At 42.6% G+C, this 26,208-nt stretch overlaps 1 protein-coding gene across 7 annotated transcripts in view; it reads right to left on the minus strand.

Annotated features, from left to right (window-relative positions):
* LIN54 (lin-54 DREAM MuvB core complex component) overlaps positions 1-26,208 on the minus strand; it is a 46,718-nt gene that overhangs the window by 4,859 nt on the left and 15,651 nt on the right. For all 7 annotated transcript variants that reach the window (XM_079990814.1, XM_079990819.1, XM_079990820.1 and 4 more), the window contains 12 exons: positions 20,601-20,674; positions 19,413-20,125; positions 18,840-18,960; positions 12,754-12,899; positions 11,385-11,510; positions 10,811-11,027; positions 8,867-8,943; positions 8,525-8,722; positions 5,009-5,100; positions 3,755-3,826; positions 2,480-2,582; positions 2,178-2,315 (listed from right to left, as the gene is read on the minus strand). In XM_079990814.1, the coding sequence (XP_079846940.1) occupies positions 2,178-2,315; positions 2,480-2,582; positions 3,755-3,826; positions 5,009-5,100; positions 8,525-8,722; positions 8,867-8,943; positions 10,811-11,027; positions 11,385-11,510; positions 12,754-12,899; positions 18,840-18,960; positions 19,413-20,090 (1,968 nt within the window). In that variant the 5' untranslated portion in view covers positions 20,091-20,125; positions 20,601-20,674. The remainder of the gene's footprint in view (positions 1-2,177; positions 2,316-2,479; positions 2,583-3,754; positions 3,827-5,008; positions 5,101-8,524; positions 8,723-8,866; positions 8,944-10,810; positions 11,028-11,384; positions 11,511-12,753; positions 12,900-18,839; positions 18,961-19,412; positions 20,126-20,600; positions 20,675-26,208) is intronic.

The following is a 26,208-nucleotide window of genomic DNA, read 5'->3' on the forward strand; positions in this document are numbered from 1 at the left end:
GCAATTTAAAATACAGATTAAAAATACAATTTAAAATGCAGCCTCATTTTAATAGTAGCCCATAGATCAAAACCATAAGGGGAGGGAAACATAAGGGTCAGACTGAGTCCAAACCAAAGGCCAGGCAGAACAGCTGTTGTCTTGCAGGCCCTGCAGAAAGGCCATAGAATGTTAAAAGCCTGGTTATAGAGGAACAATTTTTGCTAGGCACTAAAGGTATGTAACACAGGTGCCAGGCAAGCCTTCCTGGGGAGAGCATGCCACAAATCGGGAGCCACTGCTTAAAAGGCCCATTCTCATTTTGCCACCCTCCGGGCCTCTTGTGGAGGAGGCACAGGAAGAAGGGCCTCAGATGATTTTCACAGGGTCCAGATCAGTTCATATGGGGAGAGGCGGTCTTTGAGGTATTGTTTTGCTGTGTGTTGTAAAATCACAGATTTATTCGTGTATTCAAAATGATTATTGTTTAGCACACACCTTTCAGTGCAATATCAGCCGGATAAATATGACTGCCTAATCTGCAATAGTGCATCACTGATCTTTCATTATGCTGCAAAATTAGGGGATAAAATCCTTCAACTATTGGAGATTTTCGTTCTTCCATTCTCATATAGGTAGAAGTCAAGTCTGCAAGGGGCTCCTGAAGTTATATGGATGTGACACAGTAAGCAGAAACATGGCAGAATGCCTTTGTTAAGCTACTTCCTGGCTCTGAACTCCTTTCTCTGTGGAGGTTGCCCAAAGCCAGAGCCTGAGTCTTTTCCAGAAGCACTGAAGGAATTTTTATTTAAGAGGTTTCCTGTGGCTGAAGATAGCCTTGGATTTAAAACAGGGATACAGTGGTACCTCGGGTTAAGAACTTAATTCATTCTGGAGGTCTGTTCTTAACCTGAAACTGTTCTTAACCTGAAGTACGACTTAGCTAATGGAGCCTCCCACTGCATTATTTCTGTTCTCATCCTGAAGCAAAGTTCTTAACCCGAGGTACTATTTCTGGGTTAGCGGAGTCTGTAACCTGAAGCGTCTGTAACCCGAGGTACCACTGTAGAGGTACAGCCATACCTCGGATTGAAGTAGCTTCGGGATGAATATTTTCGGGTTGCGCTCCGCGGCCACCTGGAAATAACGGAGCGCGTTACTTCCGCGTTTCGCCGCATGCGCAGATGCTCAAAATGACGTCATGCGCATGTGCAGAAGCGGCGAATCGCGACCCGCCCACGAGCAAACGTGCGTTCGCTTCAGGATGCAAACGGGGCTCCGGAACGGATCCCGTTCGCGTCGAGAGGTACCACTGTATTAGTATTTCTCATAACATTTGTGAGCCTAATATAAGTGTGTGTTAAAAAAAATAAAAATGGAACCACTATGGAGATGCTGCGAGACTGAATCAAGGGAGGGCAGTGACAAAAAAGTACTGAGAGGAGAGAAATACAGATTAAAAATATGTTAAGACATTTATATGATAGAAAATAGAGAAAGATGGAAAGGAATTGCTGAAAAAATTAATGGAAGTGGAATACAAAGAGGGAGGTGAGAGGAGGTCAATGATACAAGGGAATGAAAGATAGAATATGGAAAAGGTATGATGTATGTTTTTAAATTGTTTTTGTGTGGTTTGGTTTAGTTTATTGTGTTAGTTTATTGTGTTAAGGTTGTGTTTTGTATTGTTTATGTATTGTAAAAGGTAAAGGTAAAGGTACCCCTGCCCGTACGGCCCGTCTTGACAGACTCTGGGGTTGTGTGCCCATCTCACTTAAGAGGCCAGGGGCCAGCGCTGTCCGGAGACACTTCCGGGTCACGTGGCCAGCGTGACATCGCTGCTCTGGCGAGCCAGAGCCACACACGGAAACGCCGTTTACCTTCCCGCTGGTAAGCGGTCCCTATTTATCTACTTGCACCCGGAGGTGCTTTCGAACTGCTAGGTTGGCAGGCGCTGGGACCGAGCAGCGGGAGCGCACCCCGCCGCAGGGATTCGAACCGCCGACCTTTCGATCGGCAAGCCCTAGGCGCTGAGGCTTTAACCCACAGCGCCACCTGCGTCCTGTTTATGTATTGTATTTCCTCTTTTTTCCTCTTTTTTTTCTTTTGTCTTCTTTCTTCCTTTTCTTTTTTGTAAGCTTTAAAAGTAATAAATATTATTTTTAAAAAAGAGAAATACAGCAGACGTTGGGTCTTACCTCATAGCATTCACAATAGTTTTTGAGGCATCCAGACCGCTTGCAGTTGCAACCTTTGCTGTGCCGCCTGTCCGACTCGCCTTCCTTCCCCTTCCCTATTTTAGGCTTGAAGGCTTCTGGGTTTCTGTCAAGGCAGGCCTAGCAAGGCAGATGCAAAGAAATCCATCACCACATGCAAGTGTTGGAGACGCAAACCCAGACTTTGACAGGAGGAACTGGCAGACACCATTTCATCCGGTCACAAAAGACAAAAGTCTTTTTGTCAAGGTTTGGGTTTTGCTTTAGAAAGGGAAGAGCTTTACCTTGATTGCTTTCTGTCTGTCGTTTTCATGGTCCAGATTGTTATAGCAGTTTGTGCAGTTGCAGTTGTTGCAGAACTCGCCATTGGCAAAGCAATCGCAGTACCTGAAAGGGAAATCTCGTGTGAAGCTTGAACACAAAACGCCCAAAAGGACGGCACAACAAGCGTGGATTGCAAGGGGTTGCATGGCTCCTCCAACCACACTCATGGCAGGCAGGTCAGCCTTCCAAGTGGGTTTAACAGCAACTCTCAAACTTTGTTGTCACGAGTCTCGCGGAGAAAAAAACAACCCAAGGCCAGAACCACGGGGGCTTTGCAACTCTGGAGAGAAAGGGCTTCCAACACTCCACCCACAAGGAAGAAAGCTAGTGTGGCTTTGCCCTGAAGGAAAAGGAAAGGGCAGGCCTTTCCCCCCTTCAACTTAAAAGGTAAAGGGACCCCAGACCAGTCGCAGAGGACTCTGGGGTTGCGGCACTCATCTCGCTTTATTGGCCAAGGGAGTCGGCGTACAGTTTCCGGGTCATGTGGCCAGCATGACTAGGCTGCTTCTGGCGAAACCAGAGCAGTGCATGGAAACGCCGTTTACCTTCCCGCCGGAGCGTTACCTATTTATCTACTCGCACTTTGATGTGCTTTCAAACTGCTAGGTTGGCAGGAGCTGGGACCAAGCAACGGGAGCTCACAACATCACAGGGATTCGAACCGCCGACCTTCTGATCGGCAAGCCCTAGGCTCTGTGGTTTAACCCACAGCGCCACCCGCGTCCCCCCCTTCAACTTAGTAGCCATTAAATTAGAACCGGGAGGAGCTTGCATTCAGCATACTGAAAAGTTGCTTGAACTTCCTATTCAGCCAACCAGGATGTGTTGCAGGCAACGTCGTTTAGCCTGTTTGCCCACTCACATATCTCAAGAACACATCACTATACAAGGAGGCCTCATCCTATAACGCACATGGTGCTCAGCAGCAGTGCGCAAGTTTTATCCAAGTCTAAAATGCAAAAGACTGTATCTACCGCAGAGTGAGATTAAGACAACAACCTTAAATATGGGAAATGTGGCCTCAACATGATCTTCCTCTAACACAAGATTTTATCTGTAATGGGTTTAACATGCTGCTAGACTACAACCCCAACATCCCTGACCAGTGGCTGTGCTGGGAGCCCAATAAGATTTTAGCTACCTCTGCTGTAATGCATGCACTTTATTGCTGATGGAAAAACAGGGTTTTACTTTTAACATTTCAAGATGGCAAAAAGTAAAACAGTTATACTTACAGCTTAAGACACAGTGATTTTGTACAGTTGCATGGCTTTCTGGGGCGATTTGCCGATTCGGAGGAAATTATTCTGTAAAACAGTTTTAATGACTTCAGTTTTAATGTCGTTTTGGCCCAAACGACAAAATGTTGATTAGCTATTGTGTCAATAACAATAATGGGACCATTGACCCATCTGTTCCCCACAGTTCAGATTACACAACCTAGCCCACCTTGTGCCAAGGTCAGAGAGCAGGAGCATCTTAGGTGCCTCCAGATCAAGTGATTCCCCCAAATGACTTATCAGAAAAGTAATTCCCAAACTGTGGTGCCAGAAGAAAAATGCTACTGCATCAGGATAAAAAAATAAATCAGTACAACTGTCCTATAAGTCCATTGTATCAATGCATAACAGAGGTTATCTACTGCTTCTCTGAATGATCGCCTGCTCTGGCATTGCTTTCTTCTGCTTAGTTTGTCAGGGGCTAGTAATTCTGCTTTGCATGAGCATCAGCTGTAAGTGGATCATTCAGTCACTCCAAAAGTAAAGACTCAGCAAATTCACCTGGCCTCATGAGGCTGTTTTCAGTTGCGTCTCCCTAAAAGTTGCTTTTTGTGGGCTGTGTCCTTTCAGTTAAGCAGGCATGCACATATCAGTGATTCGTGCATGGGGGGAAAGGCTCTTCAAAAAGCAGTTGTAAGTCTTACTCTTCCACATTCTAAAATTAAAATTTTCAGGTGTAATAACAAAGTGTGCCCAGATATTTGGGATCTACTGTACTACCCCCATATAAACAAACCACGAGAAACAATACGCTTGACCAAGATTGTTCAGTCTCTTCATTAGGAATAAAAATATGTGCAGAGCTGTTCGGTGTGCCTGCCCTACTCTTGTGGGATTACTTTTCCTTTTGGAACCTGGGTAGGATTTAAATAATTTTAGCTAGTTTTTATGGGTAGAGAGAATTGTTTTTACATCTGTAAGATCTTTATCTATTTTAAGACTCTGGTTTCATATAAAGCAAAATGTAACTGGGTTAGCACATAAGGGGGAAAAAACCCTGCAAAAATTCACAGTTGGGAAGTATTTTTTTAGGACCAAGCAAAATATCAACCCTATTTGGATATTCTGAGACCAGAGACCTCCTACATGCAAGGCAGATGGCCTACCACTTCAGCAGCTGAACACCGAACAACTCCAAATATTTCTCCCAATCCTCTGTCTTTCCGTGCTGTGCAATGATTATTTAAAACACATCTACACAATACACACCCATTGAATGGCAGGCGGGCTTGGGTCTGGATACTAGATGTCCCACTAAGATTGGCATTGCTTGCTATTGATACGTAGGATGACTGCTGTAGCTAAAAATAAATAAATTCACAAAGTCAGAACACGAAGACAGTACATGACATACCGTTTGCAGATTAGTACTTGCGCAAATAGCTGGCCAAACACTTTTTATTCCGTCATTAAGAGTCAGAAGAAGATGTTCACTACTATTTTTAGACTGGAGGGCTTTTGTCTTGGAAACTGGATTATAACCTCATGTTTAATGTGTATCTAATTTTCTAGTGCTAATGGAAGCCTCACACCTCTTATGATACACTGTTCTAAGAGGACTATTGTAACTAGATTAAAAACCTGTCTAAACATAAAAATAACAATAATGTCTCATAGCACCACACTTTTTTGTGACAGGAATAAAAAATTCAGGAACCGTAACACTCCATTTGGCTAAAAGTCTGTTGAGAATTAAATTAAAATATTACACCTGCTTAGCAGTTTATGTTGTCAAAGCTCCTTCAATTTCTCACGCCTAAGTTTCATGGTCAGATAAAAAATAGTAGGAAAAAACTTTATTTGGGAAATACATAGAGCGGTTTTTCCATTTATAATCCCATTAGAATTCCTCCACAGCTGCACTATTATATAGCCCAAAAAGCAGGCATAGGCAAACTCGGCCCTCCAGATGTTTTGTGACTACAACTCCCATAATCCCTTGCTAACAGGACCAGTGGTCAGGGATGATGGGAATTGTAGTCCCAAAACACCTGGAGGGCCGAGTTTGCCTATGCCCGCCAAAGAGCCTGTCAAAGCAGCATACGCTTTTCTTTTGATCTTTTTGTTGTTGCTAAACTATATGGGGATTTTCACACACCTGAAAGAGGACTCCTGGAACTCATTTTGTGGTATCAGCAGAAAAGATCTATGGAAAACTAGGAATTATGGAAAACTAGGGTCCTACTCCCGCAGGTGGCGCTGTGGGTTAAAGCCTCAGCGCCTAGGACTTGCCGATCGAAAGGTCGGCGGTTCGAATCCCTGTGGCGGGGTGCGCTCCTGCTGCTCGGTCCCAGCGCCTGCCAACCTAGCAGTTCGAAAGCACCTCCGGGTGCAAGTAGATAAATAGGGACCGCTTACCAGCGGGAAGGTAAACGGCGTTTCCGTGTGCGGCTCTGACTCGCCAGAGCAGCGATGTCACGCTGGCCACGTGACCCGGAAGTGTCTCCGGACAGCGCTGGCCCCTGGCCTCTTAAGTGAGATGGGCGCACAACCCCAGAGTCTGTCAAGACTGGCCCGTATGGGCAGGGGTACCTTTACCTTTACCTTTAGGGTCCTACTCCAAGTATCCTATTTTGATTCAGAATGCATGGTAGTGAAGCTGGAAAAGTGGCGGAGGGGGTGTCAGTTGACATAGCTTTTCCTTGTACCTTTTCCAGTGACAAAACCATTAACATGCTACATATTGGCCATAAGAAATCACCTTCTTGTGCAATCAGCTCTCAGCTTTTCACCTCTCTCTCCACTTTAGGGACAGGAACCACCTGCAGACGAGCTTCTGCTAGGACTGCGTTAGCTAGGAAAGCTGTTTGCAAGCTTAAAAATCCCTCATGCCTGCTTCCTTTGGAGAAGCAGAGAAATTTTCAAAGAGGAAGACAGCTGAGGTCCTACGTCTCCCCGGCAACACCCTTTTGTTAACCAGATGAATTTCTGATGACCTTCATGGCCTTGAGGCATAGTGATGGTGGGTTAATACCTAAAATAAATTTCAGCAGTTGCCCTTGCTTTTCCAGCCATTTTATTGTTTTTAGATTCAGAATCCCATATTCTCATTTCCCCATAAAGGTATTTAAAGGGATTTTACTCTTGTTCTCTGGTATTAAAATTATTTTCCGCTTATCTCCATGCAGTCCACAGTCTTCTATTATTTAGTTCTTAGAAGGCACTTGAACCTTACACTCCAGAGAGAAGTCTGATTTTTCAAGCAAAGAAGGTCTTCCATTTTCAGCTTTGTTTGGGAACAGCTGGAATTCAGCTTTATTTCAAAGCAATCCTCCAAGCTGGCTGGAATGAGATTGTGCATTTACAAAACCGGAGTATCATCATTTTGGCAACCATCTCTTCTCAGCTGTCATGATGGCTAACAATGGTCCTTCCTCTTTCCATCCATGTTGAAAGGCTCCTTCTTTCTTGCCTGCTTTGTATTTCAATTGCTGGTGGGGTAAGTTCTTCCTAATCTCTTTTTCTGGCAGAAGATATATCATCTGCTTGGGCCGTGCACCAAAGGAATTCCACCTGGCCATCTACTCCATGAATTAAGTCACACTGAAGCTCTCATTTCTTTCAGCTCTGCCAGACTATCTGGCTACAAGGGAGAGCGTGGGGGATGTTGCTGTTTTCCATGAGAGGGCTACTCTCAATGATTTGGACCGGTAAGCCTCTATGCAGCTACTCTACATGCAATTTTCTATCCCATGTTTTCCAAAAGAAGACAGCAGCAATCCACAGGTGTTCCTCAGTCTTGCCACGTTCCAAGCATATGCAGCATCTTGTGCTAGTGCTACTATCAGTAAGTTTCATTAGGCCAGCAGTTCCCGAACTGTGCTGGGTTACACTAGTGTCATGATAGTGTTGGTTTCTGCTCTCTTCACTGTGCAGCGAAGTGCTTGTCACGAGACAGGTGTTTACATTCCGCAGAGTTGCTGTTGGGTTTTCCCACGGGAAAGGGAGACTGGATGTGACGTACACTGGTTTCCTGTTTTTCACTGTTCTCACAGTTGCTTCTCTCCGAGCTTCAGAGGAGAGAGGACGCTTTTTCTGCTCCGGCAGAGGCAAGATGTTTTTCTGTAATCTACCAGCTTTGAAATGTAAATAAAGCAATATAGAGTATGTGCACGTATTCCTCATCATTCCGCTGTGCACGGGACACTGCAAATTCAACAGATAGAAGGGCTGAAGTGAAATGCAACCACGTCTTTCAAGAAGGTCCTGTGCAGGACTGTGGGTTTTTTCCTGCCAACATATGGGCATAGACATCTCCCCATGTGGAAAGGTGCCCTGATACAGCCTGCAGCACAGCTGGCAGCCTGGGAAAATTCCAGGGGGGGGAAACATCCTGGGAGAGGGAATGTGTGTATCCACTTCAGTACAACGGTGTGCTTCCACAGTTAGTCCAAAAGCGAGAGAAAAAAAGCCCAATGTCTTGGGTATCAAAGATTAGAAAACGATGGATTATGCCTACCTTATTTCTAGCACTTATTTTGTGTCCACAGACATTGGAAACTCTGAAATTCTTCTGGCCTTAACTCCCAAGTGGGTCATTTTTGGTAAAAGAATCTATACACTATAAAGCATCACACACTCGTTAAATATTTTGGTCAATTTCATCTCCACATCAATGCCATACCTGTGTCAAAACAAAAAAAATTCCTTCCAGTAGCACCTTAAAGACCAACTAAGTTAGTTCTTGGTATGAGCTTTCGTGTGCATGCACACTTCTTCAGATACCTGTGTGACATACTGAGCCGGGAGAACCGCATAGCCTACATTCCCTGCACCAGGGGCTGGAGCCAGCACTGTGCCCGGGGGAAGGTTGGTGAGGTTTGGCTGGATCTGTGGCAGTGGTGTGGCAGGCATTATTAGCCTCTGCTGTGGCTGGCTTGTAGTAACTATCTGCGAAGTTGTGCTAATTGGTTTGGGCGCCACCTGCAAGGAAAGGAAATTGCCATGATGCCTTCATTGCACATGAGATCTTATTCTTTGCAAATCAACAGGAGAAGTTACTTTGGAAATTCCAACTGTACAAAACCAGAAATACGTATTAAGTACGTAGGCGGACGCAAAACTCACTTGTTTGACTGCCTGCGTTGCTGGAACAATTGGGACAGACATCCTCACGGGAGTTGCATTCACCACCATTGGCTTTGCTGCTCAAAAGAAACAACATGAGACACAATATGCAACTTTCTGTGCAAATATGTTTACAGGATGCAGCTTCTCTGGTTGTTACTCCTGTATACTAAAGGTAGGGCCATTTTGGTTTTGTTGTTCTTTTGTATGTATTGCTGAGGCATCTGATCATAGCCTGCATCTTAATCAAGGCTTATATTTTGATCAAGGATTGTATCTTAAAAATTAGCTTAAAATTCACAAATGTTTCATGCCAGGCAGGAACTAGGCTGGCTAAGATTTGGGCAGATGTTCATCCTCTTGGCCAGAGAGGCCTCTGGTTTATTGCAGTCATAAAAGGCTGAGAGCGAGGTCGCTGACCTTGCATGTTGCAGAATACAATTAAGCTGCAATTAAGCCTCACATTAAACTTGAGCCACAGGGCAAACAGTAGCTGGCTAGGGAAAGGGGGGCTTCTCTCTGAAGAAAGTGTTTTTAAGTTTTTTCTTACTTTGAAAACGTTTTTGCTTATAAAAAAACTATATATGTTATGTATTAAATATATTGGCTTAAATGTAATTATGCAAAGGATTTAAGAAATGTTAGATCCTTATGTTAGATTCTTATTTCATAGAATCATGGTTGTAAGAGACCACAGGGGCCATTGAGTCCAGCCCCCTGTCAGGCAGGAAAACACCATCAGAGCACTCTAGACAGATGGTTGTCAGGTTTTTGTTTAAAGGAACCTCCAAAGAAGGAGATCTTTCATTGATGATGCGTACAAAAGATCTCTGATACCTGTTTAAAATAGAAATAGCCACCATCTGTTTTAGCCATCTGCTCTATTTTAGAATTAAGGGGGCAAAGGTGATTTGGTAATTAAGGTGCCTTGTAGAGGTTAATGGCTACTTGTTTGCCAATTATAAATATAGCTTTTATTTCCCATAAAAGGCAATAGGAAATGGGTGTATCTTTTGTGACTGGTTCTAGCAAACAGCCAATAGGAATTTCAACCAGGCTGATTGGACAGAGGCAGCCAAAGGAGGAGCAAGGGGGCTGGGTTAAGGAAATATAAGTGCTGGCCATAATGGCAGGAGGGCAGGCCAGAGCTTGGTAACCATATACCACTGTGCCTCTCATTTATTTGTCTGACAAATAAATTATTATTTTAATTTCTCTATTGCTGCGTTGAATATTTCATTCCAGCTAAGCGTTAACCACAAGCAGGGTGCTACATTGCCTGAACACCAGCTTCCAGGTTAGGGTGGGATATTTCGTTATCTATTTTTATGGCATTGTTACGTGCTGAAATCATTTAACAGAAAAAAAAATATTTTAAACGAGTTTTTTCAGAATTTTGGATAGAACAACACCACACACCTCAAACTTTTGCTGTTTACCATTTACTTGATCAACGCCTAGACAAATCATGGTGAAACAAAGCAACACAACACAAAACGACCATACATCTGCAACATCTCCTAAAATTAAGGGCAAACAAGCAGTGTTTCCAATCTGACACTTTTCATGGCTAAGGAATGTATATCACCCCCTAAGTGGCAATTACAACTTTAAAAATAGTTTGCATTTGCACTGCTGGAAGCTGTTCATTTAAAAAAACCTAATTATTGCAATGGAGGTGGGACTGAGAAGGGTAGGCTGCCTGATAAATGGGGACACCCGAATCTTGGTCAAAGATCAACAATGAACATTCATGGCTAAATCATTAGTCCAACAAGTATTAGGAAACCTTTCCTACTTGGGAGTGGACATACAACCAGCACAAAGCAACGGTACAGAACACGGAATGTTAAACATATGCCTACTTAATGCCCTTTGTATTTGCATTTCTGTTAAGCACTTCCAAAACTGTCATGAAAACATTCAACTATGGTGACTACTAACCTTGCTGAAGAGATGCTGTGCTGATGCTGGGATTCTGAGTGGCTGGCTGTGCTGAGCTGTTGGCTGTTGTGGCAGTTACAAGCCGGACATAATGGAATTTGCTTCCAGGTACCTGAATCTGTTGAACATTGGGTGCTGTTGCCAAGGGAATGATAGTCTTAAACTGAGATGTGCTCACTCCCCCCATAGTAAGGGTCTGTACTGCAGATTTCACAGCCTGTTAAAATAGTTGTAAAGTTATTTATGTGATGTCAATATATCAGCCTCTATTGTTGGCAAAGTAGTAGTTTCTAGTGAGTCAGCATTATTCCCCCTTGCACTTCATTTTAAAGCACAGATCAATAAACTCTTGAAATGCATTATAACTTTGTATTAATGATGTCAGATACAGTAAGCACCAGTTTGTGACCAAATTTACTTTAAGCTATTTCTCCCAATAGCGTATCATTTCAACTCATCAAAACAAAAGCAAAAGTTTGATGGATAAACAGTTAACAGTGTCTGAAACTATGCAGAGCTGTGAGTCGGACTCTGATGGTGAGGCTTTCAGAACAAGAGCCAGAATGCTGCATACCGGAGTTGTATTGTTAGCTACAGCCTTTCCGGGGGAAGATGGTGTTGAATGCTGCACCGTGAGAATCTGCTGCCCCAGGGCTACGTTTAGAGGAACACCAACTGCTTTCTGGGGTGAGCTTGGAGGCTGCGAGGCGACAGACACCACTGTTAGCTGCTTAACAACTCAAAGATCTTAGGCTAAAACATTCTGTAATACTGTTCCACACAACTACAGCTCATTCAGCTTCAAAATCATAACAGAATACAAATGCACAAGACTTTTCATGCTGTTGAGCCAACCTATTTTGGACTACAACCACCGTCTGCTGGCTGGTACTGAAAGCAGCTGCAGGGCACCATAAAAGAAACAGAGGCAGTAAGTTTACAGGTTTTGTTGTTGTGGATCATTTGAAACGTGATTAAAATAAATCATAAAATTGTAGAGTTGGAACGGACCACGAGGGTCATCTAGTCCAACCCCTTGCCATGCAGGAATCTAATGCTCAATGTTGGGCTCGAACCTGCAACCCCGAGATGAAGAGCCTCATGCCCTACCGACTAAGCAAACTCAGGTTGAAATAGGCAGCTTGAAGCTCAGGTTAATTGTTCTTCACTTGGAAGCTCAGGTACCATTTTAAGTACCGTATTTTTCGCCCCATAGGACGCACCTAGGTTTTTTTTTGGGGGGGGGGGATAAAGGGAAAAAAATTATTTCCCCCCCAGGCGCTTCCCCTGACCCCAGCCCCCAGAACAGGCAGCTCTCCGCAAGCCTTGGGAGACCGGCGCGACTTCCCGCCGGGCTCCCACGGCTTGCGGAAATCTGCCTGAAGCCCAAACCAGGTCGGGGAACAGCGGGATGGCGGCGCTCCGCCTCCCCGCTGTCCCCCGAGCTTGTGGGGCTGGCAGCAGGAAGAAGCGCACTTCTCCCCGCCGCCAGCCTCCAAACCAGGTCGGGGAACCGAAGCCCGGGGCTGCACAGCTGCACAGCGCACCCCAGGCTTTGAGATGCAGGCTGCTATCCGCAAGCCTAGGGAGCCCGACGGGAACTCCCGCGGGCTCCCAAGGCTTGTGGAGAGCTTCCTGAAGGCTGGAGAACGAGAGGGGTCGGTGCGCACCGACCCCTCTCGCTCTCCAGGCTTCAGCGAAAGCCTACATTCGCCCCATAGGACGCACACACATTCCCCCTTCATTTTTGGAGGGGAAAAAGTGCGTCCTATAGGGCGAAAAATACGGTAAATACAGACTAACAGAATTTAACTCACACTTTCCACATTTATGAATCACCACTTTTGAATAGGTGAAATATGTTTAAATGGAATATATCCTACTACTTCGGATCATTTTCAGAGCAACACCAAAATAACTGTAAACCTAAATAGACTTTTTACCTTGTTGGGGGACTTCAAGGGAGAAATGGCTATCTTATTTGGTGTCTGCTGTATAGCAGAACTTAAAGTAGTCCCAATGACGCCGCTTTCTGAGATAGTCACCGTCTTTGGAGGTGTCCCTGGAGTGGTCTGCGAAAGAACTCGACCTGTAGAAAAAAAGAGAACAGAAACAAACTGATGATTATAGCTGGCGTCATGGAAAGAAACAGCATGTCAATTCACTGTTCTACACTGTTGCAGAAGAAGTGCTGCCTTCATTTCATCCTTCTCCCCAGGTAGCAGAGTAGAAATGTCTCACATTTTCTGACAGTGTTTTCTTTTTTGTAATAAAATAGCTGAAGACCACCAAGAATAAAATGAAAACAGAAAAAGAGAGACAAAATTGACTCCAGCACACTACCAAAAATAAAAACTTCCAGATCAAAAGCTATTTTTCTCTTGTGTTAGCAACTTCCAGGTAAAGATATACCAGAAATACAGCTGATTCAATTCTCACCGCTTGCATTTCTAACAAAAATGGAAACCTGTTATGGAGCAGGACAAAATGCAAAGGGAAAGATGACAACAGCTGGTTACAACTAGTAATCTTGCGAGAAAAGTTCCACCAACCCCATTCAGTAACCCCCTCTTTTAGAACTTTTTGTCAGCAATAAATCATGAGTGGAAACCACAGGGGTGCATTTACACCCCGAGATGAGACTGTGTGCATTGCATTACTGCTTGAGCCACCTGCTTCCTTCCGGGCTTCAGCTTCAAGTTATTCCAGCTCTGATTAAAAGTCAAGACACAGAAGGAAAACAAGACATTTCTGTTGAAATGCCCCTTGAAGAAGCCTGGCTGCACAAGTATATTTTTCCTTTTCAAGTGCCTCACTCAGTCCCCACCTGCTGGGTGAGAAGGAAGCTTGATTTATCAGTGATTATTGGGAGTATGGTTAGGAAATATACTATACTGCAGAACTGTAAACCTCTCCTGGAGTTTAGTATAAGTTTTCCAATGTACCATCTAGTAGCTTTTACAGCCTCCCATGGTCTTTCGTGGCCCTGAAGACCAAGATTCTTCAACTGCAGGGTCTAGTTAATTGGGAGAAAATGCACCTTTTATCACTCTTTGATCTGTGGCAGGATGGTCCAAGGACATTTCAAAAGTATAACTAATCCCTACTAAACATCTTCCAAGACAACAACGCCCATTCACACCACAAAGAACTCATAACCCACCTACTTTCAGCAGCCAGAAACACCATAACCAGACACTGGAGAGACCTGTCAGGAGTAAGCATGGACCAATGGTACCAAATAGTATGGGAAACAGCCCTACTGGAAAAATTAACTAATAAACTGAAACTGACACGGGGACAAACAGAAGAAGACACCTTCACCCCGATATGGCTCCCCTTTATCACATACACAGCCCAACAAGACAATGACAATAATCCACCAACAGCATACAAATCAATATGGCTAACCTGATCCAAAACACCCACCCACCCCACTCACACACGAAAACAAAGATCACCACAGCCAATCACAAACAAACAATCACACCCTAGGCCAACCCCAAACTCTCTCACCACCAAAGGAACACAAGTGAACAACACAAACAACGCTGACACCAAACTCTACATACATTAAGCATAATAGAAACACCACCACCTGACCCCACCCCCATCCATCTTCCCTCCCTCCACCCCCTTTCTTTTTCCTTTTTTTTCCCCCCCTCTTCTCCCCCTAATGCCTCAACAAATGAAACGGATTTGTAAAAATGTTACATGGGGGGGGGGGGGAATACGAGGCATCACACTTCTGTAAAACAAGAAAATCCTAAATAAAAAAAAAATACTAAAAAAAAAAAAGTATAACTAATCTGTGATAACTGACCCTAAGCCGGCTCTTGGAACTAACGAGTTACTGTTGAACCACAGTTACCAGTTGGTATAATATGGAAATGTTGCGAGTTTGCCATGGGTACCACCCTCTCTGGTTTGACATAGGTTTTAATCTGATTGTGGTTTGGGCAGGAGGAGGGGGTAGAATGTGCACTAAAAATTTCATATCTGTTGTCAGCCAGTGCCACAGTAACACAGATCCAGGGCTCATATCCCCCATGAATCTTCATGATTTTGACATAGGATAACAACAACTCAAAGCACGCATCAGCGGACACAGAGCTGACCCATGATTTTGATGTAGAAATTATGAGGTTCCATAAAACTGTGTCTCAGATCCATGTTTTTGCACAATGGCCACACCGGAAACCACTGGAAGTGTATTTTTTTAACCGTTCTGTCAATGGAAATAGGTGTGGTTGATAATTTGACTGTGGTTGGAGAGAGGGGGGTAAATTTGTGAACCAATTATGCAGTTTCAAGAGGTTCCATTTAACTGGATCCTATGTGTGCACACATTCCTCATTCTCTTCTCCCCTGCATCCCTCATCACCACATCCGTTTTCTTTCTCCGGTCTCCCAGTTTGCTCCCCCCCCCCCCGCTATGATTTTGGTCACTCCACAAATGTTCAGCAACTCAGGTTCTGATCTGGGCCTTGAAAGAGGAAGTGCAAAAAAGCACCACTCTTCCATCTAACTCCTTCAGCTGTATGAACTTTTTTGGGGGGGAGGAAGAGATAACCATCCTTTCATCCTCATGATAAAAGGGGGCAGTGACTGGGAAGCTCGGAACACTCCTCAACCATTACACTTATAGATACCAGGGAGGTATACTCACTGCTACTAAGCTGTCATCTGAACTACTTCCAGAACTAGGAAAGGAAACGTTTCAGATGCTTGGGTGATGGTTTGAACTTGTCTTATTTTGAAGCTGACCATGGATCGTTATATAAACCACAATTCCCAGCTTGAATGACATGGGAAGGCAGTGAACTTAAGCAAAAGTTTCCAAACTTTGCCTCTTGGCTGTATGGGAGAATAACAGAGCATGGCAAAAGGGGGAGCACAGCCTGGGACAAAAAGTAGCAGGAAACTATTATTTATCGTTGTTTTGAAAAGGCCACAGACTTCCAGAATATGGCATGTTCCTAAAGTGGAATTTGACGGCAATTAATTGCTTGCTATTTATTGGCAAGTTCTTCTTGAAAGCTCTGGGTCATTTTAAACAAGCAGCAACCAATGTCAGAATATTCTACATGAACTAAGAAAGCATACTAGTGATCTCTCCTCATGCTCTTAACTAGATTGAATCCCAATTTTGAGCTTTGGTGTAAATAAAGCACTTCCATTTAGCTAGCTCACAAGCTATCCAGAACTTCAGAAATGCATTGGATATAAATAGAAGCAAATTAGTTGGAACACTTGCTTTTTTAATTGAAGAAGCATAGAAGACTTACTGATAGCCTTTAAGTGTTTATAAAGAATATTGAATCCAATTTTCTAATACTATGAGGACAATTAAAAACAAGTTTAGTCTAAATTAAACCAAACCCTCTAACTGAACAGGGATAGTTACTGATCCATCAGGTAAGCAGACACCTTGAACAGCAGCCCACAATGTTGTTTCAAGAAAAGAAATCCATGTTATTTTCAGAGAATGCTATTGTGCTGGACCACTCTATTCTTTTAAACAAGCAGAATTAGCTCTTCATTTTACACTCCTGCATTTTGACTAGAATAGATTCATTATACTCTAAAACCACGATAAAAGTATTGACTACAGTTTTGGCCTTGAATTTTCACAGGACACTGCAGTGAATACACATGAAGCAGTGACTGGCCTGGGTTTGTACAAAACACTAAGCCATGGCTTGTTAAACTGTGGTTTGTTAAACCACAGCTTAGCATTATGTGTGAAGCCTGCCAACCGCTCAATTATGGCTTGTTTACTACCAAAAATCATCCACTGTCTGAAACCATGGTTTGTTGTTGGCTTACAGTTCTTGATTTGTTTTAACTATGACTTGGCATTTCCTGCCAGCTCACCACTTTTCCTTAAGCATGGCTTGCCTGATCACCCAATCCCAGCCATTCATCAAGCTACAAAGGCAAGAGTAGCTGAAAAATAGAAAACTTTGGAGAAACAATCCAAGGTTTATTTGTCTGTGAGACATCTTGTGGTTTGTTAAACCACACAGTAGCATTACATGCAAACTAGGCCACTGTGTACAACTCCTGCTTAGTAACAACAGTGTTAAAAATATAAAAATAATAAAGGCACTTTAATACTGGCTCTGTTGTTATGAAAAAATCAAAAGAAAGTGCTTGTTTACAGCACTATATGTTACAAGCTTTGTCATTAACAATGCAATCTTATACATGTACTCAAAATTAAGTCTGAATTAGTTCAATGGAGCTTACTCCCAAGTGAGGTTTTTTAAAAAAATTATTTAAATGATTTATATACCACTTAACATCAACAGTCTCTAAGTGGTTTACAAAGATACAATACAAAAATAAAATTAGTAAAAACTATAAAATCAAGCTACAATTAAAATACCTGCTGGATTTTTTTTAAAAAAAGTCTTTAGTAGCAGCCAAAAGTTTAGTAGGAAAGGGGCCTATCTGACCTCAACTGGAAAGACGTTCCATAAAATTGACCCTACAATACATATGCCTATTTAAGAGTAGCAGGCACTAATCTGCCATGTAAAGATGCATTCAACACACCCTGGCTACAACTGATCAACCCCTCCCAAGTGGTTTTCACCAGCCAGGGTGGGCAGGGCTTAAGAGAGCAAGAAGCCAGTCAGATCATTGCAAGAGTCCTTCCCACATTATCAGGCTGCATAAACTGAAATTAATCTGACTGGGAATGCACTGCATTGGGCACTTTCAATGGGAGTTACAACAATAGTTGTATCTAAGGCAACTGTGGAAGTGAATGGAGCTGTACATAATTTCATCCTAATTGATATATAAAAGACTAATAAAGCAAACAATGTATCACATGATGAAAATTTTCTACAGCATTCATGCTTGGCTGTCTGTATTAATACAAATGTGATTTCCACCCCTGCCATACATTATAATAGGTTTTAAAGAGGATAGAGGGTGGATCAAGTAATATGACTGCACAGAAAAGGCATCTCCTTGAGTAATGGAGTTTCATGGAAAGAAGTCTTAAGAAATTCCTCTCTCCATGGGTTGCTGTTCTTTAGTCTGAATTTGTATTCCAAGTGTTTAAAAAATGCATATTCAGTTGTTTTTTTGGTAAGTGAAAAACTAGTCACATTTCTGTCATTTTGGTTCTCTGTGTGTTTGTGATGAGGGGGAAGAGTAGTATTGTCCATTTGCATCGCTACTCTTGATTTATAAGGTGTAAAGTGAATATTTTAGTTTTCCACTTTTATAAAATTCCTAAAACCTTGTCCACTTTACCCTTTAAAACCGACAGAGGACTTTGCAGCTTAAAAGTAGTACTCATCTTTTTAAAAACCCAGAAGTTTGAACAGTTTAAACCATCTTATTTCCCCAACAAAGAGCCAGGAAGTAGTGATAAAACACTGCAGCAATGCATAGGGGGATGAGTAGAAAAAAACATCTTGACTCCGCAGCAATGGAGTCACTAGCCAGGAGTGGAGTAACAGCAACCACAGAATGCTTCAGAGCAAGTCAGTTGCACATAACACTACACTTTCAATGCACATTTATGAAGTGTGCAAGCTTTTCCACATTTACTACATGGTTAAGTTGGTTGACACTATGCACGCAATCTGAACATTTGAGAGAGACATAAAATAAGAATGCTGCTGTTAGGTTTTGAAAGCTCAATTTTACATGACCCACGTAATCTGTAAACTGACACATTTTCATCTTCCCTGAGAAGTTATGAGATGAAGAGCAGCAAGATTCATTCTGTGGCTGGGACCCAAAGAGCCCTGTGCGTGCTCATAAAGTGCTTCTGTGAACATGCAAGGGCAGAATTATCAGATTCCCCTGATAATCACTCCTAAATGTCACTTTTGAGGACCCCCTGGCTTTTTTGAGGGAACTCAGAAGGCAGCGGTGTAAAAGAGAAAGGAGCCTAAAAGCCCTCCATGAAAATCTGCCCAATTGGATCCCAGCCTGTATCTGACTCAATTCGCATTTCACCCCCTTAGGAATGGCACCATGCAAGAAGCCACAAATATATAACCTGCAATGACCGGTGACACTTGTGTTGTCTGTCCCGTAACAGCTTTGCTGTTGATTGGTTTTGTGAAGATAAGCTTAGTTATCACCGGGGCTGAGGTGGGTGTCCTGGTTTTTTTAGCAATCTGAAAAGCAAAAGAAGAATCATTCCCTCAGTTAGAGGAATTATTGTTTGTATGCAATAACGGCCAAAATCCACACATTCTCACCTTCTGCAGTGTCTTCGCTCTCAATCTCCACTGCCCCCAAACAGATTAGCTTGGAACCAGTCCCCCAACTGCTCCCTCCTGTTTCCACCCATCACCAGTCATGTGTGTCTTCTCACCACCCCCAAGAAGTGTCCTCTAACTGGTTTTGTGCTGCTACACATCCCTCTCTATAGGCAAGAACTCGATTTTTTAAAAATAATCATTCATCACCTCCATTGCACTTGTATCTCTTCCTTACATTTTGCTTGTCTTATTGATTCACTTTCCCTGCCTTACTCTGCTCCACTTACGTTACTGCCAACAAAAGGGAATCATGAATGGGAGCAATTTTATCACAAAAGATAATGAGAAACAGTGTGCCTTCTTACCTGCACTGCTTTTAATTGCTGGGTCTGCAATACAGAGGATTGGGTGGTAGCATTTACCAACTGGCTCCCTGGAGTCAAGGCTGAAACACCAATGACAGGTTTCACCTCTGACCTTCCTCCAATAGTTACCACCTTGAACTGCTGCGCTGACAGCTTGGAGTCACCTGCTTGCACCTGCGACGTAGCCTTCTGCGACTGAGACAGCTGGTTGTGGGGTAATGTCAGGACAATGGGCTGCCCAGGTTTCCCCAGAGTTGTTACAATGAGCTTTTGCCCTTCTGGTTTTATAGTCTGGCTGCCAATTTTCAAGTCAGTTGCCTTGTTTAAAATTATCTGGTTGGCCGATATAGTGACAGGAGTCTGAGTACCAAGATTCTGGAGGCCACCTTGAAAGGAAGGTTGTGCAGTCACACTAGTACCGCCTTTGGTAGTGGCAGCATTGGCTATGACGTGGCTTACACAATTGCTGGACACCATGACGGTCTCTGTGGTGATGGACGACGTGGCAGAAGTAACAGAATCCCTGCCTGAGCTTACGTTTGCCATTCCTTCCAGTTCCATCTCCATAGTGTCACCCACAATTACAGCCTCTATGTTCTCATCTTCCTCCAGCGTTGCGCCTGTGTCCATGATCTCTTCAGGTAGCAAGCTGTTCACTTCTGCCGACACCACCTCCATATTGCAAATGCGGACGACAGGCCAAAGGTGAGGCACTGCAGTGATATTTCAAAGAAAGGAAATTCGTTTTTCAGCTCCACAACAATGTGCAAGTTGCAGCATCGGACATATTATTGTGGGAGCCTACAAAACTGTGAAATAAACATCTATGTGGTATCGGCTGTGGCTAAAAATTTGCAGACAGATAAGCAACTGCTTTGGTTAACAAGCATGTCCAAGACAATCATCATTGCAACCTCCTCGAGTGGTTTTTCCTGGCTGGAATATACCCTTAAATTGTTAATTGCCTCTTGCTTGCTTTTTCAACTTTGAAAAGAAGTATCTTTGAGCAATTATGAAAAGCTATTGATGGGGGTTAAGGAGAGTACAAAACTCTGCATGTTCTCAACCAGGAGGGAAGCTTGTTAGGACATTTCTGACACTGGAACTGTCCATAGATTGGACATTTGACTTCTATAGTGATTTCATGAAATACTGAAATACAGAAAATCATGAGTTCTGTTCAGTTACCTGAATTTCTTTTAAATCCTGTTCCACATCAGATGACCTCCAGAAGCATTATAGTGTAGCACCATCTGTTAGGGCTAAAGATGATGAGAAGATTTCAGATGTTATAAGCAAGCTGCTCCTTATAAATCCAGTCCCAAACTGACAAAATTCTAATGTTTAAGTACTATTTTAAGTACTATGTTTAAGTCTCTCCACCTCTAGGCTTTCTCTCAAGCACCCTCTCATAGCACATGTTGAAATCCCTTTCATAAATCTGATGTTCAACCACCTCACACATCAAAACTCTTAATCGAAACTGATTTTCAAGGTTACTGAAAACACCCCACCCCCCCATATTTTCAAGAACAGGTAAATGTTCCATGGAAAGAACACACCTCCAGAACAGCTGAGCATAAAAACCACAATATCAACTATAATGTGATAATTGCACAGACGTGCAAATTTAAATTGATCATCCAAGGCACTCAACATCTTCAACAAGCTATTTAATAACAAGCCAGGTTAAGAGTTTTTCAAGCAGCTAATAATGTTATTTTTGTATTGTTGAAAATGTCACAGGGAAAAAGCTGAGAAAATAGCCTATTTCTTCAATAATAGGCAGGAAGAATGCTAATGAAATTGTAAAACCTACAAAATTCAGCTAATCTGAGATTCAGTGTGGAAAGGGGAGTTTACATGAAGTGACAGAAGAAACATAAAACATACACCCACTACAAATTAGCCAGAGAAGGAAAAAATAAAATTGAGAATAAATACACCAAAATGCACAATACCCAAGGCACACTGGTGGATGCACAGTCTTAAACCACAAAATGTTTACATTTACAGTGTATAAAAATGCAATTTAGCAACAATTGACAGGAGCTGTGCCTATATAGACCATCCCTCTTCCCTGCCCTTTGCCTTATTCCATGAGCTGTTTTGTCATATGGGACTGCCCCTGTACCCTCTCAGTAGTTTATTCATAGAATCATACAATCATAGAGTTGGAAGAGACCACAAGGGCCATCGAGTCCAACCCCCTGCCAAGCAGGAAACACCATCAGAGCACTCCTGACATATGGTTGTCAAGCCTCTGCTTAAAGACCTCCAAAGAAGGAGACTCCACCACACTCCTTGGCAGCAAATTCCACTGTCAAACAGCTCTTACTGTCAGGAAGTTCTTCCTAATGTTTAGGTGGAATCTTCTTTCTTGTAGTTTGGATCCATTGCTCCGTGTCCGCTTCTCTGGAGCAGCAGAAAACAACCTTTCTCCCTCCTCTATGTGACATCCTTTTATATATTATATATATATATATATTATATTTTATATATTTGAGTTTATATATTAGAATTCAGGCTCGGTCAGAGGTATGTGCCTATCTCTCCAGGCACCGGCTGAATTCTTTTGACCTCCCTCCGGCGAGTCCCGGCAGGAAATACACACGAGGTCCGTTCCGGCGATTTTCCTCAGGCTGTGAGAAAAACACACCAACTGCTTCTCCTCCTCCCTGCTCCCTGCATATCCCCAGGGAGGGGAATCAGACTCAGACAGAAATGTATCTACATGTCTTTATTCCTGTCTTCAGCAGTCATACAGTAAAAGATGTCTGCTCTCTTCAACAAACAGAGAGAAACTCCAAACTCCACCCATGTACATCCTGTACAGGTCATATGACACACACTGAGCTCACATCCTGTGCTCAATAAGGAGAATGGACTGCCCCTTTGTTTCCATGGCAACAGTCACATACATCCTGTCTGGCTTTGCAGCCACAAGCAGCTGACTGAGCTGCTAGAGCCTTTGCTTGCTGCAGCATTGCTGCTTTAGAATAACAGTTCTTCCTAATGTTTAGGTGGAATCTTCTTTCTTGTAGTTTGGATCCATTGCTCCGTGTCCGCTTCTCTGGAGCAGCAGAAAACAACCTTTCTCCCTCCTCTATGTGACATCCTTTTATATATTTGAACATGGCTATCCTATCACCCCTTGACCATTTTGGTTGCCCTCCTCTGGACATGTTCCAGTTTGTCAGTGTCCTTCTTGAACTATGGTGCCCAGAACTGGACACAGTACTCCATTGCTTATGAAATGGTCCAGACTTGGTTTTCATTTTAGGATTTGTACTCCCAGATTGTACTTCTCATAATGCTGTTGACATGGGAAATAATTGGAAATTTTCTGATCTTGAAAGGACTCTTGCTCTGCCTTTGAGGGAAAGCTCATACCAAGAACTAACTTAGTTGGTCTTTAAGGTGCTACTGGAAGGAATTTTTTAATTTTGTTTTAACATTTTTATACTCTGCCTTCCTACAGCACAGAGTGGTGAACAACTACAGTAATAAAAAGCTATACACCAGTAAACATTCATTAAAACCACTGAATCAAATAAAGTACAAAAAGGAGCAATAGTAGTTTCCATACGGCCAAAATATACTTTATGGTCACAATGTCTGGCCAAATAAATTGTTACTTTTTCTTTGTGCATAATACTAATGCTGGATGTCATGATGGAGCTACAGCAGCACTTAGTAACCTGAACAGGCCACAATGAGGGCATTTATATAAAATCTCCATGCATAATTAAAAGATTAGCACTTTAGAAGGTATTCAAATGAATTAATAACATGCTGGATGTTTTGTGTTTTTTTTAAATCAATTTTTATTAAGATTTTTAAACATAAATGCAAATATAATAAACAATGTAACATATATCATAACATAATTTCTTAACTTCTTTGGACTCCCTCACATCTTCCGCTCCCACTTGCATCTTTGTCAATTCTTGCCCGCAATTTATCATCCTGTTTACATTCTTATGTCCCATTCATTTAGAATATAATCTAATAGTTCTCCCAAAGGTTTAAAGTTTTCCCTCAATCTCACTTATCATCCTAATTGCATCTAATTTATTGGTGGTCAATTATTTATGATTTAGCCTCCATCTTAACATTCAACCAAATTACAATGCTTTTTTAAGTAAATCTTAAATTTCTTCCAATCTTCTTCAACCTTCTCTTCTCCCAGGTCTCGGATTCTGCCGGTCATCTCGGCTAGTTCCATGTAGTCTATCAGTTGCATCTGCCACTCTTCCAGTGTGGGTAGATCTTGAGTTTTCCAGTGCTTAGCGATGAGTATCCTTGCTGCCGTTGTTGCGACATAAAAAATGTTCGGTCCTTCTTTAACACCTTCTGGTCGACAATACCCAAAAAGAAGGCCTCTGGTTTCTTAGTAAAGGTATACTTAAATACCTTTTTCAACTCATTATATATCATTTCCCAAAAGGCGTTCACTCTCGGGCAAGTCCACCAGAGGTGAAAGAGTGTTCCATCATTTTCTTTACATTTCCAACATTTGTTATCAGACAAATGGTATATTTTGGCAAGTTTAACTGGGGTCATGTACCATCTATATATCATTTTCATTACATTTTCCTTCAAAACATTACATGCAGTGAAGTTCAGCCCGTTGGTCCACAACCTTTCCCAGTCCTCAAACATGATATTATGCCCTATATCCTGTGCCCACTTTATCATGGCCGATTTAACCATTTCATCTTGTGTATTCCATTTTAACAGCAAGTCGTACATTCTTGAAAGTATCTTAGTCTTAGGTTCTAACAGTTCTGTTTCCAATTTCGATTTCTCCACCTGGAACCCTAACTTTTTGTCATTTTTAAAAACTTCATTAATCTGAGCGTAATGTAACCAGTCTCGCACTTTGTCCTTAATTTTCTCCAAACTCTGCAATTTCCAATTGTCTCCATCTTTTTCTAATATTTCCCAATATTTTGGCCATTTGGCCTCCATATTGGATCTTTTTCGGGCCTTAGCTTCCAGCGGTGAAAGCCACCTTGGAATTTTATTTTCCAGTAAGTCTTTATATTTTGTCCAGACATTAAACACTGCTTTTCTGACAATATGGTTCTTAAAGGCCTTATTGATCTTAACCTTAGGTAAAAGGTAAAGGTAAAGGTACCCCTACCCGTACGGGCCAGTCTTGACAGACTCTGGGGTTGTGCGCCCATCTCACTTAAGAGGCCGGGGGCCAGCGCTGTCCGGAGACACTTCCGGGTCACGTGGCCAGCGTGACATCGCTGCTCTGGCCAGAGCCAGAGCCAGAGCCAGAGCCAGAGCCAGAGCCAGAGCCAGAGCCAGAGCCAGAGCCAGAGCCAGAGCCGCACACGGAAACGCCGTTTACCTTCCCGCTGGTAAGCGGTCCCTATTTATCTACTTGCACCCGGAGGTGCTTTCGAACTGCTAGGTTGGCAGGCGCTGGGACCGAGCAGCGGGAGCGCACCCCGCCGCAGGGATTCAAACCGCCGACCTTTCGATCGGCAAGCCCTAGGCGCTGAGGCTTTAACCCACAGCACCACCTGCGTCCCGATCTTAACCTTATCATACCATAAATATGCATGCCAACGAAAAGCATTGTTAAAACCTTCCAGATCCAATACATCAGTGTCTTCGAGAAGTAGCCAATCTTTTAGCCAGCAGAAAGCTGCGGCCTCATAGTACAACTTTAGGTCTGGCAGGGCAAAGCCCCCTCTTTCTTTTGCATCAGTTAATATCTTAAACTTAATTCTGGGCTTTTTGCCCTGCCAGACAAACTTAGAAATATCTCTCTGCCACTTCCGGAAGCACTCCGTCTTGTCCACAATCTGTAATGTTTGGAACAGAAACAACATTTTTGGCAATACATTCATCTTGATAGCAGCAATTCGGCCTAACAAAGAAAGTTTCAATTTTGTCCAACTATCTAAGTCTCTCTTAATTTCTGACCAACATTTTTCATAATTATCCTTAAAAAGACTCAGATTTTTTGCTGTTATGTTTACCCCTAGGTACTTTACTTTTTTAACCACATTTAGTTCTGTCTCTTTCTGAAACCGTTCTGACTCTGTATCTGTCCAGTTTTTCCCCAATACCTTAGTTTTCTGTTTGTTTAATTTAAATCCCGCCACCCGACCAAAATCTTGAATCAATTGTTAATACTCTTTTCGTACTAGATTCTGGCTCCTGCAGGGTCAAAACTAGGTCATCTGCAAAAGCTTTAAGTTTATATTGTTTCTCTCCGACCTGAATTCCTTCCACCAACCGGTCCCCTCTAATCATATTCAAGAGCACCTCCAGAACCGAAATAAATAGCAAAGGGGAAATAGGGCAGCCTTGTCGTGTTCCTTTTTCAATTTTAAACTCTTCTGTAACCACATTGTTGACTATCAATTTAGCCTTTCGCTCTGAATATATTGCATCAATCCCATTCTCAAAACCCCGTCCCACTCCCATTTCTTTTAAATTTCCCTTCATAAATTTCCAGGAAATATTGTCAAAGGCCTTCTCCGCATCTATAAAAATTAACACTGCTTTTGTATTTATATCTGTTTGCAAAAGTTCCAAAATGTCAATAATGTTCCTTGTATTGGCAAACAAGTGTCTACCTGGGAGAAAGCCTGCCTGGTCCTTGTGAATTACTTCATTTAAAACTTTTTAAAGTCTACTTGCCAAAATGTCTGCAAATATTTTGTAATCCACATTTAAAAGGGAGATGGGACGGTAGTTCTTAAGTTGTGTCTTTTCAGCTTCCGATTTTGGTATCAATGTGATAAAGGCTTCCTTCCACGATTCCGGC

This window comes from Podarcis cretensis (assembly GCF_951804945.1).
Source record: "Podarcis cretensis genome assembly, chromosome: 9".
NCBI lineage: Eukaryota > Metazoa > Chordata > Lepidosauria > Squamata > Lacertidae > Podarcis > Podarcis cretensis.